Consider the following 17,868-nt stretch of genomic DNA (forward strand, 5'->3'; position numbering starts at 1 on the left):
TCGGTGGCTGTTCTTGCAGTGTCTCCTGTTGTTGCGGCTACTCTTCCTGCAGCGACTATTCTTCGTCCGGTACATCCGCTCCCCTCTTAAGACAAAGCTCGTCTCGAGCGGTTTCCTTTCAGCTCGCCAGAAGATCACATTCATCCATCACTTTCATTCTATGGCACATTCACTCTCTCTGGGGAGGCCGGTTCTTCTATTTTACCGGCTTCTCTTCTGTGCCCTGCGTCTTTTTCGTTTTGGAGGGGGTCACCTCCACAGTGTCCAGTCCTTGACGTGTCGTAGGCCGACAGAAGATCCAACCATTCCCTTCACAATCTTCACGCTGACAGTCTCGTAGATGGTCTTCTTACAAATTCTCCCTTCGTGGTGCGATCGCTGTCCTGATCTACACCCTCCGATGACACCCTTGGTTGTCACCTTTTCCGTCTGACATCCGAAGGTTCCCTGGGGAGTTTCCTTCTTGGAGGCATTTCTCCAACCTCGTGCCACTGTCGCGCGACGGGATGTCTTCCTGCAGTTAGCAGCCAGATTCATCCGGGATTCATGATCTCCTCGGGTCCAAGACTTCCTGACGATGTTTCTCCAGCGCCATGCCACTGTTGCACAGCGGGACACCTTCCTACAGGCGGCGGCCAACTTATTCTGGGGTCCGCAATTTTCCCGCGTCGGGTTCCTCATAATTCGTCGATGTCGGTCCCAACGCCTTTTCTTCTTCGGTTCTCCGACCGGCATTACTTCGGCGTCTTGTACGGGTACCTCTAATAGTTCTGCCGCCTCAGGTTTCTTGTTCGCTGAAGTCGGCTCTTCTTCTTCTGGACGTGCCTCCCTTTCTTGGCAGGCCATCGTCACTCCGACCGGTATCACTATGGGAACCTCTTCTTGTTGTGCCGTCGCAGGTATCGTGTCCACTGTGGCCGGCTTTTCTTGGATGGCTCTTGTCTCTGCATCCCACTTTTCTCGCCAGGCTTTCAAGTCGGCGTCTATTCTGTTTTCCATCCGCACTCGGAAGGCATCTGCTTTTACTTGGTCCGATTTCACGTTGGCATCAATTCTTGCCAGCATTTCCATTATTCATTGCATATCCTGTTTCTCCATTTTGAAGCAATAAAATACTCGATGCACAATAATCCAATTATTTGTCAGGCATGTTTAAGTTCGTAAAAATTCTGACACCAAATTGTCACGTGTCTTGAGTTCGAAGCTCGTTGGTCACGTGTATAAGTCCAAATCCCGAACGTCACGTGTGTAAGTTCTAATCCCACTTCTGACACCAATTGTCGCGTATCGGGCGTATATCGCGACAAATAAATTCACGCCATATTTTATATAGCGAATTTTATTTCACATTCGCACTTACAATCACCCAAATTACAGATTTCCGATTACTGCTATCTGCAGTATCACAATTAGTACACTCCAAATGCCACAATACAACTGACAGGTTGCTGGCTAACTCGGCACTAACTCGGAGGTAGCTCGAGGACTCACTGACTGACTCAGTACAACTGACTGTGAATAGCCTTCGCTGCTCCTTATGTAGCCTTGATCGGACAATTGTCGTCTGGTGCCTTGTTGCTAGCCACGCTGTCCGGAAGTAACCGCTGTTACTACTTGGTGACGTCACTGCTGTTGACTCGTGTTGCCTAGCGACCAGGATGCTAGGACTCGGCTAACATCGGCTCGCTTCGGCTTCGCTCAGCGCATCACGGCTGGTGGCGGAGGGGCGTCATCCATAGCTCAGCATGTCACAATATATATAAAATGGGATATAAATACATTATTCTTATGGTTGGAAACCATTTCAAATATAATCTTCTAAAGCATGTAAACTGTATTAATAAATAAAATGATGGTAAAGAAAACCGTCTGACAAGCTGAAACATTAAACTGCTTCTTAGGAAAACAAGGTTAGAAATGAGTTGAATTCAAACTGTCTCATCACCAGGCCATTAACATTTTCTGTGTTCTGTGCTCAGCCCTTTGAATTTTAAAACCATCACTGAGTCATAGGAGTAAGGAACATATTAGATTTATACAAATGTATCTGTATGCAACAGCAAAATATGTGAGATCAGTAAGTTTCACTCTTATCACAATTTCTCCAAACCACTCATCTGTTTTAACTAAACATCACCAAACCCATTCTCTTTACCATGTGAGACTCATACCTGCATGACTACGTTGACTTAATTACACTCAGACTAAGGGATCTGATATCATAAAGAACAACATATTTTTGAAATGTATATTTTACTTATTATACAGAAAATTAACAGTCATTTCAAGCCTTAACAGCAAACTTTCTTGGTGGATTTATTCTTTGTTTTCTTATTTCCTTCAGGGTCTTGATGCGACTTTCATGCTTGGAGAGCGCACGGCGAATTGCCCGAGTTTTTTTGGGTCTCAGATCCAGAGGTTTATACTTCTTGTTCTAAAACAAAATAATTGAGTGTTACACCTCGGTACAATCATGGCACTATCAAGTTCAGATTTCTACCTGAACCAAGTCTCATATTAGCATTCACATGATGGTTCAAGCCACTGCTCTCTCCATCTTTAATTCTGGAGTCTTCTTTACCTCCAAAAGAGCAATTCTTAAAATGCTGCTATAAAAATTCCCAAGTGTGTTTACAAATTAATTTGATGAACAATATAAAACAGAAATAACCAGTTTAAGGTGTCAAGTTTCATTCCAGTCTTGTGACTTCTTACTTTCACCTTCGTATCCTGTAAAACTAGTTCTTTTTACATGCAATGATTAGATGGTCTTTATGTTTTTTGAACAATTACATCATAGCACGACCATAAACTGCTACTGTTAATACAAATGTTTTAAAATTTACTAATTTCTTAGACTACATTATGCAGTGAGTAAAAATATCAAATCACATATTGTAAATTAACATCCCTGTGTTAGTAACACACACAGGAAAGTGAAATAAGGCAAAAGCATGTAACTACAGAGTACAAAAATAGATGGATAATGACAAATCATGACCTTAAACATACCATTATGCTCTTGGTTTCAAAGTTCAACTGGAAAAGAATTCTGTTAACACATTACTTATGGGCAGGTTGCATTCTTATGAACATTGCAATAAAACTTTCAAATCCATAAAAGGGAATTTCTTGACAAACTGAGTGATCATTAGCTTCACAAGGCATTTGCTCCATTGAATTGGTTTAGACACTTGATGTTCTATGAAGATTTCCAAGGCAAATAAGATGAAAAATACTGCAGAACACTGACCTTAAAAAGTTTTCTTAAGTTCTCCTTCTGCTTTTGATGCATCACAATGTAAACTCTAGCAATAGCTTTTCGCACAACTCGTCTAGGGAAAGAGAATGAAATATTTAGCATTTCAGTCATCAATATATTGTACTAAAAGAAATCTGACATCTGTAATCAAATTCAGATTTGTTAATGAAAGAAAAAAATGATTATATAACTAAATATGTTTTATCAGTAAACAGTAAAATTATGTTAAAACACTGTAAGTGGATAATGAAGTATTAATCATCTGAAAAATGCCTGCAGCAGACTTTGTACACGAAGAGGACCAAATCCATTTCTAGAGACAGGATGTTCATATTCAAGTTTCTTGAAATTTGAGAAAATTGTCTTTGAATACAAATGACACCCAAACATACTCCTTCACAATAACATTATTTTACTGGGACCATTTCTTTTAGTTCAATGTACTATGAAAACATAGATATGCATTTCTAAATAATTAATTAACATTTGTTCATCCTTGTTTTATTTTACAGGCATTTCCTTGCTGCTTATTGTTACATCTTGCATTATAATATGAAACAAAGCAGATATAGCTGATAAAATAACATTGATACTGAGCCTCACAAATTTTGAAAAGTACCTGCTTGAACTGAAATGAATTAAGCCTTAGATGTTATAAATGGATGATAAATATTTTTCTTATCAGAACAACAAAGATTTAAAACAGCCATATGTGTACAATATGGACCTCCTCTGTGGTCTAGTGGTCAGAGTTCCTGGCTGCAGATCCAGAGGCCATGGGGTCGATTCCTGGCGCTACCAGATTTTCTGACTAGTGGGTCTTAAAACAGGTCCACTCAACCTCGTGAACATAACTGTGGAGTTACTTCAAATGGAAAAGTAGTGGATCCAGTAGAGAAAACCGAGATTAACGGCCATGGGAATCCGTTGCACTGACGACGCGACACCCTATATCCACAAAAGTTGCCACTAACTTCGCTGACAAGCTGCAGTTGCTCGGTCAGTATAGTTCGCTTGCAGACAAAAATGCCATGGAGAATGTGTGCAATACAGTCACCACCTGCATTGCTAAAATGCACCCGCAAAAATGGTTCCAGTTAAGACTAGTATCCTTGAAGAAAAACATAATTCCATTGATGAATTATGAATATAAAATAGATTTTTTACATCCGTTAAGTACAAGCTCAACATGAAAGAAACGTACACATGACACTTCTGCTGTATGAAGTCTAGTGAATGACTAAACCACAAATCCATAACGAGTTAAAAATAAAAGTTCAATAAAGTTTGAACATTAAATTTATGTATTTTATTCTTCACATTCTTAACACTATATTAAACTACAGTACTGCTGTTCTTTCCAAGTGAAAAATGAGTTTTGCAACAAACCTCACTTTTTAAAATTTTTATCAATATCCGATCTAGAAAACCGAAATTAACGGCCGTGGGGATTCGTTGTGCTAAACCACGCGACACCCTCTATCCACAAAAGTTGGCACTAACTTCGCACCCTCTATCCACAAAAGTTGGCACTAACTTCGCCGACAAACGGCTCTCGCTTGGTCGGTATAGTTCGCTTACGGACTAAAGCCACGGAGTTGGATTTTTCCATAAACAATATTTTTAACCCCACGTTACGGAACCTGGCCATTAACAAATGCATCCATAATATTGCCTCATGAGTTTCGCAGGGTAGCAATGTAAATTTACTGCTTTTACAGTAATTCGCATGATAGTTCCGATTCTCAAAACTATTATAAATACAAATACTCTCCCAGGTGTCAACTGAGTAAAGGAATATTTGAAATAATCAAATAGCATATAAAATCGTTTAACTGCCGCTGGAAGATTGAAAGCATGATTTCACTTCCACCCAGAAGCTTACATTTTGGAAAGCTTGGAGGCTGCTCCGCCCGTCACCTTCGCAACCCGAAGGCTGGTAAGTTCAGTTTTGAGTTCATCCAGCTGCTTCAGCAGCTCTTTCTTATCTTTCGTCCGAAGCTCGGAACACTTAACTTTACCCTACATACAAACAAAATCAATTTTAAAACAAGCAAAATTCAACTTCAATCATAACCACAATTAAAACATACAAGACAACACAGCCACTCTTTCAAAGAGTCTTGGATTTATGACATACTAGTTTACTTTCTCTATTATGAAAACTACACAAAATGGGTCACGATTACACATATAGAAAGGATTCCGTCGATTATTTAGAGATTGCTAACATTATTCACACACTCACCATTTTCGTAGATCAGGACCGGAACCTGTGTTCAATCAAAGATCGTCGTCCAACTGTACGCCATGTCAACAACGTCAGAGATATGTCTATGACATAGCACGGAATAATATGGACGTCGGTTCATCTGTGTCTGATGATCCGGGCGCCCGGCAAGTGATTCAATTGGTTTCTCAAGATTTTGTCAGCTGAAACAGTAGAATTAATTGGGGTTGAGGTTCTCGCAGCAGTGACTATGAACTTCTGAGACATATATCCATGTAGTCCCGTGAAAGTCAAGATGAACATATCGCCTCAGTCTTCAGGGTCGAAGAGAAATTAAGCCAAACGAGAAACCATTATGAAGAAGGGGCAAGCTCTGCGTAGTGGCGTGAGTGAATGTTATTATGTAGTATATATGCACGCTGGAAAAGACTGAATAACGAGAAGCTTCATAACTTGTACTCTTCGCCAATTATAAGTACAATGATCAAGTCAATTAGGGTGGGATAGGAAGGGCATGTAGCACGCAGGGGAAATGAGGAATGCATATAAGATTTTGATGGGAAAGCCAGAAGGAAAGAAACCACTAGGAAGACCAAGATGTATATGGGAGGATAATAATAAAAGGGATCTGAGAGAAGTAGGATGGGGTGATATGGGCTGAACTGATCTGGCTTAGGATAAGGACCAATGGAGGATTCTTGTGAACACGATTATGAACATTTGGGTTCCGCAAAATGTTGGGAAATTCCTGGGTAGCCGAACGACTGTCGGCTTCTCAAGGAGGGCTCAGCTCCATTGAGCTAGTTAGTTAATTAGTATATACGTACAGTCACTGCCGGGGGTGAGAGAAAACTTCGTTCTGAATATTCTATAGAGGAAAGCTATGCACCACAAATTGACTGGTGACGTGTAGCACTTCGTAGATGACTTCTGTCCAAATCCGGTGGATCATTGCATCGGAAACGTAGGACTCCAACCTGACATAAGTCTGTTTATTTCACAATTTATGCTTCACTTTTCCAAGGCTCTAGTAGATGACAGTAGGACCTCGTTTCTCAAGTCGCCGATTAGAAGTATTTCGAGAATGTGTACAATACACGATGCTGTATATTTTGATACATCATCACCCTTTCTCAAAAAAGAAGCTTCTACATCCTTCAGAATTCTTAAGCCATTTTCGTTTGATGGCTCCAGAGAAGTGGTATCCTCATTACCCCATCGGGACTACCTACATGTATCAAACTTATCATACCACATGGCCGTAGGAGTGAAATGTTGTGATTGTGTTCTGCAAATTATTGCAAGTTTGGGATGTACGGGTGGACAGTAATTTTTCATCGGCTGGTGAAAATCTGGTTCGCACACTTCTCCGTATGGAATTCCCTTCTCGTTTGACCGCGATATCGTTACTCTCTTCTTGGAATTTCATGTCGGGGCTAGATTCACTCGGACATTATAGTAGTCTATGACTACAATACTATGTGGAAGTAGTGTAAAAATTGATTTTTCTTTCAACCGCTACACGTAATTTGTTATACCATGTCCTCTGGTTCGACTTGACGTCGACATACTCATTTGGTAAGAAGTCTTCCTTACCACCAGCATTTATGAGAATTATTTTTACATCTCCAGATAGGAACGTGCAAATCATGAAGACTGTCACCACTGCAGCCAGTTCGTGTTGCGTGTTATTCATAAACGTGTGTCTTATCCGTGTACGTTATGCGACAACCTTCATTCTTATATTTACGAATATCTCGTAAGAGATTCTCTTTGCTCTTACGTTGTGAAACTCCGTTCAAATTCGTGGATGTGTCGGACCCTGTTCATGCTGACCTGCGGTCGGTTTCTGTTTTATATCTATTTTCGATAGTGACGGTCCTTGTCTCCGGTCTAGAAAACCGAAATTAAAGGTCATGGGGATTTTTTTATAGAAAAAACAACGTAAATACAAAAAAGGCCTAGGCAATACCCATCCGGCCTTCTGTAGCACATTCGTATAAATATCTTATTCTATAATAGCAGTAACCCCGCGATTCTTAATAAAGATCTTAACTTAGATCTGAGAGTATACTGTTAATAATCAGTACAATTACTATATTTTACTTTTCTTACATATCTCTTTAATATAAATATCGGAATGTTGTTTATGATGTAGCAGACGCCTTGGAGAAATCTTTTTTTTCTTCTAGCCGATAAGCGGCGGTCGCTCGGTCGGTATAGTTCGCATGCGGACTAAAACCACGGAGTTGGTTGTTGGATGGTCTTTGTTTGTGATGCAGAATACGTCACTGTACTCGAACTATATCTCGTGTAGCGAGAGATAGTAAATGTCTACTGAAAACAGAAGAACGCGAGGGAAAGCGGTCGCGTGGTGGAAGTACCTCTTAACGTGCAAGCAAGAGAAAAAGTATAAACTGTTCCATATCTGTGCGCATACTTCAGCTGTGTGGATTTGCTCACGTTCGCAACTCCGCCCAAAATAGAGCAATATTTCCACATATATGATACCCTGCTTGGTTGATACTCTCCAGTGTTGCCTTCGGAGATTTTCTAACCCATACTTCGTGATGGTTCTCAAACGACGTCGACACATCAAATTATCAAGATAATTTTTAGGTCGATTGACTGATTTCCCTGATACACATGTCGCCTCTGGTACGTTTATGTGAATCTACATGAAGTCTACTAAAGCTCATCTAACAACTCTTCATAAATTTACATACATTGCTTATCAACTTCGCAATTGGCTGCAAAGAACTTTTCCTACAACATGCAGGTAGCATTATGAAAGGAAGTAATATTGTATGAATGCTCATACACGATACACAATGGAAACGTCCTTCTCAGTGTAATAGCTTCCGTTTGACGACTAACCCAGACACACCTAAAATTCTTATCTCAGTTAGGGAGCTCTCAGATCCACAGATAATTCTGCTGAGAACGGCGAAGTCAGAAAACTAGTGCAGCAATATTGTTCGACCCAACCATTGACTGCATATGCGGAAGACGAGTAACCTTCACGCTGTGTGCAAATTCACTTACTAATCTGACTAGAAGCAGCCGGCAGCTCGTATACGGTATCTACTGTGACTTATACCAAGTCTGCGAATAGCAGTATAATAGCAAAGGGGAGGATCGGGGAGGATGAATGTGTGAGTGAAGTGTGTAGGAGGTACTGGGAAGAAAGGTTTTGTGGTATAAATTTTTGTGTTATTTGTGCAGGTTTTGTTTTTAACGATGGCCAAAAATACATCTAGTTCTGCATTCAGGAAAATTGATGTTGATCAGTATAATGAAGACAATTATAGAGAAGAGGAACAAGCAGAATTACTGTCAACGCCTGTTGGACCAGACGAAGCAGAAGTTACAGCCTTAATGAACCAGTATCCTTTTCATAATTATGAGATTAAACTTTCAAAATCGCAGATGTTTTAATTATACTGCCAATTATTGTTTTGACTGTTGGCATTTACTGGCATACACTGCATTATTCATTGTTGGGGAGGACGAGCCCGTTCTGAGCCGAAGGATCATGAATGTAATTTATTATTACTGAAATAAAAGAAGTGTTTGCGTTGATGTTACGTTTTTTTTTTCGTGCATGAAACCATTTTATTTTATCGCATATTCAAGGTGCCAACATTAGTTACTAGTTCAGTGTAATGAACAAAAGCATATAAAGGTTACCAAATAATAAGGAAGGTGTGCTGCCGAATTCTGCGGTATGGCCATTTCAGTTCAAGGAAGCACTTTCTGATATATAGCTTAAGCTGTATCGGTAGGAAATTTGTATTAGGTTAGCCGTACTAAAATGTCATTCCTCCAAGAGTAAATGAGTATAAGGAAATACATTCATCAGTATAGGCATACTGGTACACCACTAAACAGGCCTTGCCAAAAATTGAGGACCAGGTTATTGTGGCTGCATGGAAAATTTACTGCTGGTGAATGTGTAAATTATGTGAAATTCGTTTAAATTTGAATTAAACATTTACAGAAACATTTTGCCTTAATAGTTTCCAGGGGGCGACATATTGATGCTTTGAAGGCTGTGCTACGAAATGCTCCATTAGGATCAAAAAACCAGCAAATCAAGGTGTGTCAAATGCAAGCAGTTCAGTTCCCTCCTAGACCCTAAATGCTCAAGAGTGCTCTGTTGTCATTTCTAGTCTTGGTGCTCTAAAGGATTCATGTGATTTACCTCTCTGCCAGTTACATATATTAAAGACCTGACTTCTGATGCTTTTGATAGTTCATACTGTACATGGAATCAGTGTTTCTTTCATTCGTTGGTTCCATTCCCAAACACAAAATAATGTAAAATGCCTTTGCATATGTGTAAAATAATAGTATAAAATCTTGGACCACAGACTATTTGAATATGGTTAACATAATATTTATTATTAAATATATGAAGAAACATGAGAAAACACTTTTGTAACACACTGTGCAAATGGGTTTAGACTTCAGCACTGTTTTGTATGATAATTTTTGAGGATATTATCTGAAGTATGGTTCTGGGTGTGTATGTAGTGATTCTTTTCTACACTGTTTATAATACTTTCTTACGATTAAAGGAGTATGAAAATAAAATGTAGCTGTAAGTAACATAAGATATAATGTTTTGCAGGACAATGCTTTGAACCTAACATTGAGAGTGTTGCTGGCAATCAAAGCCTCCCAAATTGAACAAGCTGTAGGCTCACTGGACCGAGACCTAGTGGATGTGCTAATGAAGTATGTGTACCGAGGGTTTGAGTCACCATCAGAAGGGAGCAGTGGTCATCTTCTCTTGTGGCATGAAAAAGCATATGTTGTTGGTGGTGTGGGAAGTATCATGCGAGTTCTTTCAGACACTAAGCGAGCATGAATAACTTGAACAGTCATGGCACTTAAAATAGTTTCTAATAATTTGTCATTTATTTTTCATGTACATACCATTCCACAAGAATGTATGCATGACTCAGAGTGAAAGAAAAGACAGTGTTTATGTATGAGATGTTTATAAAATTTATTGTTATAAAATTCTAAAAGACATACAGTTTTTATGTCCATGAGTTATAGTCATTATATCAACAGTGTACAGTCTTTTACCAGTCAATGAAAATGGTTCTGATTTATATTTAACTGTGTAGATTGAAGTATTTGTACACAAGTACCTTATGAAAATGTGCTTTATATTAACCATGAGCAAGGTGAAGACAGTTCAACCACACACACATATGTATTATATTTTACAGTTCTATTTTATAGTTTATTTAAAATATAAATATTTAACTAACTCAGCAGTGCATGCGGTTTATCAGTGCATAAGATACAAAAATAGCCTTTGCTTGGAGTATAAGTTCTCTTTTATTCTTCTGCTTTCTCTTCCTACAAAGTATGCATATCTGTTGAATACCTGAAGAAAGGATAGTGGAATAATGCGTGACAAGTATACAGACTCAATTTGAATATTGTCAGGCTGAAACTGATATTACAGTCTGAGGCTGATGACCATCACACCTCTTCTATGGTGCAGATCCAAGGCACAAACCTCCATTGTTTGGTCTTTGTATCTGTAGCCAGAGATTCTAACAGAATAGCTGTAATTACATTTATAATATGTTACTGATGTGTTACAGCATCCATACATTTGTCATGTTCCTGAATGCTTTGTTCTTTGCTATATACTGTAAGTTAGCTGTTCTACTTGTTCTTTGTACAGTATGACCAAATATATAGGTGTATCCATCTGTGCCATTTATATACATTTCCTCTCTAAAACTGGTTTGCATTTGGACAAAAATTGTTATTGGGAGGAGATTTGCACTGGAATCTGTTGGGTGAATTTAGTTCTGGTTTGTATAAGTACAATATAACCCATCCATGAAGCTTAAACGAACTCCCGTTTTCACATTAATGGCTTTCACCTGAAACACCCGATGAGTCTGACCATTACTGAACATCCTTGCCTGCACAGTTGGCTTTTTGGACATTATCCATTATACTGTTTTTGTCTTAAATCCTGCTGTGGTTATATTCTGCCTTGTGTTATAGAAACTAGCTCTTTCGATTGGGTCCAACTGAGTAGGCTCTCTACCGGAGGACAGAGGCAGAGTCCAATCTCAGAAACATTGTTTTACGTAGATCAAAAAATTGAAGGCAGTTTGGTGGTAAAAAAGTAAATAAGATTAAAGAATTTTATTTTACATCATTACTGCAGACGTTAATTCATTTTTCTACATAATCCCCATCAAGATTTAGGCGCCTGTCATACCATGTGACAAGTTTATGCCTGCATTGTAGAAATCCACCAAAAGTCCATTGAACCAGTCTTTAACTGTCTTCTTCACAGCTTCATCATGCATGAACCACTCAGAAACTGCTTCAAATGTGTGTACAAGTGAAAATCACTAGGTGCCAGGTCTGGAACATAGGGAGGATGGAAAAGAAAATGTTCCAGGCAAAGTAACCAAATGGTGCATATACTCATATGATAGCAGTCTTTACTTTATGGACAACCCTTGTAATAAAAAACAGGATGATGGATAATGTCCAGAAAGATAGCAATTTTATTTGATATAACATTGATATAAACTTTAGCTCTTATCTTTGTCTGCATTCTAACTACTGCAACCTTGCAGCTAAATGCTTCAATGTGTGGAGTTGAAACAGTCTGAAAACAGCATTGCAATATTTTACTGTCATATGCAGGCAGAGCCAGAGATCTTTAAATCATGGCATATATTGCATGTTTCACGGAGATGAAATATGCATTCTGAGGTTATTAATGGAAGTTAGTGGCTTTCAGCTTCATGTTCCACATGACTGTCCATTTCATTTTTAAAGAACAGGTGAGCCCCAGACATGGCAGTGAAGAAGAAAATTTAAGACACCTTTTCATAAATTTAAACATGATTATACGTTTCACTGTGTGTGTTGGTCATTTCTGTGACAACTTTCACACACTGATTGCAGTAAATAGTACACTTCAGAATTTGAAAGAAAATACTGTGATAAGAAATTTGAGAGAGGTGAAGGGTAGGGAGAGAAAGAATGGGGAAAGGAAGAAAAAGAGAAGGAAGCAAGAACAAAATAAAAGAAGTAACAAGTTAGGATATGTACACATGCCAGGATAGTTCAGTTCTTATATGGCCTAGGCTATAGACTGGACAACCAGAGAACTGGTTTGATTTCCAGTGGAGGAAAGTGATTTTTCTCTCCACAGCATTTGGAGTGGCTCTAGGGCCCACTCAGTTTTCTGTCCAGTGGAAAGTGGGGGTTCTTTTGCTGGAGGAAAAACAGCCAGGGCGTGAAGCTCACCTCCATCTAGCACTGAGATTAAGAATGTGTGGAGCGCCGCTTCCACTTCATGGTGTTGTCCTTAATAGGCACAATGATTTTACCTTTACCTTCATGCATAGCATAACAGTTTTGGCATGTTAGCTCATTTTTGTCTTAAAAATGCAAGACTTGCAGAAAAAGTTCACTGGGCATAAAACATGTTTCATTTTTCTTCTACATGAAACACCTTTCCACCTGGTAAATATTCAGTAAGTTTCGCTAAAAGCATGCAGAAATTCGTTACTGTTGTCAGATTTAACCAAAATAGGATTGTGACAACAAATTTTATTTATATCACCCAGTGTTAAAAGTTCATAGAAATTCAGCAGTTCCCAAGTGTTGCCTGCAGATATATATGATGAACCTATTTGGCACATTTTTGCTACTTCTGATTTTGAATGTGCCAGAAAGAAAGTAAAACTGGGACAGATTTCACTTTTCTCTATGACTTCTGTTTGAAACAGTGTTTAGTGCAGTAAATGTTTAGCACAAAAATCCTGATCCTTATATACAGTGGAACCTCACTTAACAAGCAAAACAAATTGTAAAAAAAAATGACTCGCTTAACGAGCGACGAGAGGGGAAGTCCCGAATTGTGCGCTTGCTACATCAGTCTGTGTTTAGCACTCGTTCTGCTAGCATCTTAGTGTTGCTTGTGATCACACATTTTTCCAAACTTTTGTTCAGACATATTATCTGTGACAAAGACAGCAAAAAGACAGCCATAAGAGAATAAAAATAGCTGTAGAAATGAAATGTAAAATCATTGAAAAGCGAGAACGGGGTGTGAGCATGGCTGATCTAGCACGCACATACAATCTGTCTACATCAACGATTTGCACTGCTCTCAAGAACAAGGACAAGATTAAGGAGATAAATAAATGCTTCAAAGGGAGTGACAAGAATATCTACGCAACGGTTACGTATTCTTGACAATGTTGAAAGGTTGCTCCTCATATGGATAAAAGAAAAGAAATTGCAAGGCGAAAGTGACACATGACCTTTTTACTGATTGGATCAATGAAGTGTTTGGTCCTTCTGTGAAAAAATATTTGCTTGAGATGAATCTGCCACTCCATGTCTTGCTTGTTATGGACAACGCTCCTGCCCATCCTCCAGACCTACAAGATGACCTCCTTGAAGAATTTAAATTCATCAAGATCCAGTTTCTGCCTCCCAGCACCACTCCGTTACTCCAGCCTATGGACCAGCAGGTTATTTCTAACTTTAAGAAGCTGTACACTAAAGCACTCTTAGAGCTTTGTTTTGAGGTGACTGAAGGGACCAACTCACTCTCAGAGAGTTTTGGAAATATCACTTACACATCATTGCCTGCCTCAAGATGATCGAAAAGGTGTGGGAAGGGGTTACAAAGAGAACCCTCACTTCTGCTTGGAAGAAGCTTTGGCCGGAGAGAGTTGTCGAATGTGACTTTGAGGGGTTTGAGATAGTACCTGTGGAACCTGTAGTCAACGAGATTGTGTCTTTGGCCAAGATCATGGGGCTGGAGGTGGGTAACAATGATATCGATGAGCTTGTGGAAGAGCACAGCCAAGAGCTGACCACCGAAGAGCTTATGGAGTTGCATTGTGTTTCACAGCAAGAAGTTGTGGAGGAGAGTTTGTCAGAGGAGGAGGTAACAGCAAAGCAACAATCTTCTGGCGCAATAAGAGAAATGCTGAAAGCATGGGAAACTGTTGTATCATACATTGAGAAGCATCACCCTAATAAGGCAGTGGCTATGCGCGCTACAAATTTATTTAATAATGTGTCGCATTTTCACCAAATTTTGAAGCATCAGCAAAAACAAATGTCTCTAGACAGCTTTCTAGTAAAAGAGAATTAGATATGTGTCATAAATAATAAACAAATTATTTGGATTTTTTTTTTCTGCAAATCGAATTCGCATTCCAGGTTGGTTCATTCTGCATAGAAGAAAACATTAAGATGATTTATGCTCCTTACCAATGTATATATAATTTTCTTTGAATAAACCTTATACATAAAATTTCTTGAGTATTTTTTTTGGCATGGAATGCATTATCGTATTTTACATTAATTTATACGGAAAAATTGTTTCGCTTAACCAGTGTTTTGCATTACGAGTAAGATTCTGGAATGAATTATTCTTGTTAAACGAGGTTCAACTGTATTTTGCTTTAATCTTCTGCAGCTTTTACCAAAACTAGAATATTATCCAATTTCATGAAAATCTCAGCAGTTCTCATGTTGTTATATGCAGACACAGTCATGAATCACTTAACTGGCATGATTTTAAAATTCTGATTCTTGAGTGTGCTAAAATGAAAAGGTTGGACAGAGAAGTGGAGGAGAGACAAAATAGAGTACTTTCTTCACAGGAATAAATGTCATACATATAAAAGGTTTGATTTCCAAATATTATGATTGAAGTGATAAAAAATTAGATATGAAAGAGGAAATCGCTGTAAAATGATGTTTCATGTCCTAAGAATAAAGTCATTTGGACCAATCTGAAAATAAATATAGTTAGAGAATCTACCAGAAGTTGAAAATACTGCAAATACTGAAGATGGGAAACAGCCAGCAGAGTACTGAAATAAACACAGTTCCCATAAAATAATCATTATATTAACTACACACAGAAATACTAAAATTTATTGAGCTTATACAAAGAGGGTAACCCCTCAGAATGTGATCAATCTTGTCAATTTGTACGGAATTTTAGGCATTCATGATAGTGAAAATTGAGACCCGTTTCTCTCAACTCTTAGTTTGTGGACAATTTTTACTGGCCCAGACATTAATACCAAGGAAAATAAACCAGTTTTTTAGATGAAACTCTCTTGAAATTAAATGCCAAAGCTGATCTTATAAAAGTGTTGCTAATTTAAGATGATGACACACTTACGAGCCAGAGACCATGCATCAGAGTATGGAGTGAAAACATCTCACTTCCAAACAAAAAAGCTCAAATCTCAACCAACAATGGGAAGAGTGATGCTAACAGTGTTCCAGGATTTACAGGGACTAATCCTTGAGCATTATCAAGAATGGTATATGATAAAAAGTGCATGTCACAGTGGCAAGCTGAGGCTGGCAATTTGGAGTATATGCTGTGGTAAACTGTCACATGTGTTGCTGCATGACATTGCCCATTCTCATACTGCTGAAACACTTTGGCATCTATGCTTTTAACATCCACCATAGAACACTGATCCTGCTCCCTTTGATTTTCATTTGAACCCCTCAAACACTTTGAAAGGCCACTACTTTGCCAGCAACAATGAGCAGGAGGTGGTGGTGCTTGCCACCCAATAAAAAATATTTGTATGAAACACCACAGTAAGCATACTTGAAAGCAGGACTAACTCCATGGAGCTTAGTCTTTCTTGAGAAGCCACCAGTTGCTCAGTTACTCAAGAATTTCCCAACATGTTATGATGGAACCTGGAAGGTCACTACCATGTTCACAAGAGCCCACCAGTGGTCCATATCCTGAGCCAGATGAATCTGGTCCTGAAGAATGATATGCTTATCAGTTATATGCTGCTATGTTAATTTTAATAACTACATCAGATATTTTATACATACATACATATATTTCATTTCAAAAGTCCAAATAAATGGACATGAAGGTCGTCATACAAAATTTAAACAAACACACAGATAACAAAATAATTAAAACTAATTGTTTATGTTATGCTCCACATATTCAGAAACTGTATAAAAGGAGATATAAAAACAGCCTATTTTTAAAACTAATTCTATCCTCTTTAAGGCTTTGAATGGTTATGGGCAATCTGTTGAATAGTTTAATAGCAGTAAACATAGTACCTTTCTGAAAAGCAGAAAGATTCGAGTTTGGCAAATATAATTGCTTTCGATTTCTTGTATTCAAACCATGAACATCTAAACCTGAACAAAATTTAGTTTGGTTATAAGTCACAAACATCATCAACGAGAGAATGTATTCACATGACAATGGCAGTATATTCAATTTCCTAAAAAGATCCCTACAAGAGTCTCTAGGTCCCACTCCAGATATAATCCTTATTACTTTTTTTTTGTAATTTATGACTTACCATTGTTAAGATATACAAAATAGATGCAGCAGGGGAAGACTGGACAGTACTTACTGCAGGAGAGAAAAGAATGACTGAGACTTTTATCATAAGATGACCCATCCTGGAAAAAATGTAGGCAGACTGTGGTGGTGATGGAAAATAACTTGCACAGAGTGAAACATCTTTCTAATTGATAATTCACATACAAACTTTATTATATAAACCATGAAACTTAAATTACATTTGCTAGGCTATATATAAAATATTTATATATTCACGTACAGTGGAACCCCCACTTTGTGTCCCTCGGTTTACAGTTTTTCCTCATTTAATGTTCAGATTTAAAGATCCCAACCTTTAGTATTAAATTAATTTTCCTCAGTTTAGTGTCCAAATCCACTAGTCCTAAAACAAACCTTAAACAGGGGTTCTGCTGTATAATTTTATAGCATACTGACAAATGAAATATTAAAGAATATCATTAATTTTCAAATATAAATTAAATTCAGTTTCTACATCCAATGTATGGTTCTACTGCATATAGATCTTCATGCAATAACAGAAAACTACATGAAGAGTATGGTCTTCTGGGTTGTAACACTATGCAGCTCAGAGACAGCCTGACATCTCAGAGGAACGTATCACCTCCATCTTCAGAGTCAAAGAGTATACCATACAATAAACCAGCAGAAGCAGACAGCAAGCAAGGTTTGCTTGGCTTACTCTTCAACCCTGATGATGGAAGCAACACATTCCTCTGAAACATTAGGCTCTCTCTGAACTACACATGATTATAACCCAGAAGACTATACTCATTGCAGTCACTGCCATGAGAACCTCAAATCCAACAGAAAACTTGATGTTCACATTCACAATTAATAACCACCTTGACAACAATCAGAGGATTTTAAGATAACCTAAATCAAGCAGCACTAAATCTACTTTCTAGAAACACATCCATATAATGACTTCAATGATACTAATGACAGCAATATTCTTCC

At 38.3% G+C, this 17,868-nt stretch overlaps 2 protein-coding genes across 2 annotated transcripts; one reads left to right on the plus strand and one right to left on the minus strand.

The window, feature by feature from the left end:
• Nucleotides 1-2,234: 2,234 nt before the first annotated feature.
• Nucleotides 2,235-5,619, minus strand: LOC111866234 (60S ribosomal protein L35). Its single transcript, XM_023854996.2, has 4 exons — nucleotides 5,511-5,619; nucleotides 5,148-5,284; nucleotides 3,254-3,335; nucleotides 2,235-2,434 (listed from the first exon to the last, which is right to left on the minus strand). The coding sequence occupies exons 1-4, from the start codon at nucleotides 5,511-5,513 to the stop codon at nucleotides 2,285-2,287; spliced, it is 372 nt and encodes a 123-aa protein (XP_023710764.1). The 5' UTR covers nucleotides 5,514-5,619; the 3' UTR covers nucleotides 2,235-2,284.
• Nucleotides 5,620-8,601: 2,982 nt separating this feature from the next.
• LOC111866244 (actin-related protein 2/3 complex subunit 5-A) lies at nucleotides 8,602-11,241 on the plus strand. The gene is made up of 3 exons (XM_023855014.2): nucleotides 8,602-8,878; nucleotides 9,519-9,591; nucleotides 10,126-11,241. Exons 1-3 carry the CDS (start codon nucleotides 8,733-8,735, stop codon nucleotides 10,363-10,365), a joined length of 459 nt encoding a protein of 152 aa, XP_023710782.1. The 5' UTR covers nucleotides 8,602-8,732; the 3' UTR covers nucleotides 10,366-11,241.
• Nucleotides 11,242-17,868: the final 6,627 nt, after the last annotated feature.

Source organism: Cryptotermes secundus, unplaced genomic scaffold, assembly GCF_002891405.2.
Source record: "Cryptotermes secundus unplaced genomic scaffold, Csec_1.0 scaffold872, whole genome shotgun sequence".
NCBI lineage: Eukaryota > Metazoa > Arthropoda > Insecta > Blattodea > Kalotermitidae > Cryptotermes > Cryptotermes secundus.

Bases quoted from the DNA above. Each gene is read 5' to 3' on its own strand.
- LOC111866234 (XM_023854996.2), bottom strand. The intron at 3,336-5,147 runs GTAAGCTTCTGG...CTCTTTCCCTAG, and splicing joins GCCTCCAAGCTTTCCAAAAT to ACGAGTTGTGCGAAAAGCTA. The intron at 2,435-3,253 runs GTCAGTGTTCTG...ATTTTGTTTTAG, and splicing joins ACTTAAGAAAACTTTTTAAG to AACAAGAAGTATAAACCTCT.
- LOC111866244 (XM_023855014.2), top strand. From the start codon at position 8,733: ATGGCCAAAAATACATCTAGTTCTGCATTCAGGAAAATTGATGTTGAT. The intron at 8,879-9,518 runs GTATCCTTTTCA...AATAGTTTCCAG, and splicing joins GTTACAGCCTTAATGAACCA to GGGGCGACATATTGATGCTT. The intron at 9,592-10,125 runs GTGTGTCAAATG...AATGTTTTGCAG, and splicing joins CAAAAAACCAGCAAATCAAG to GACAATGCTTTGAACCTAAC.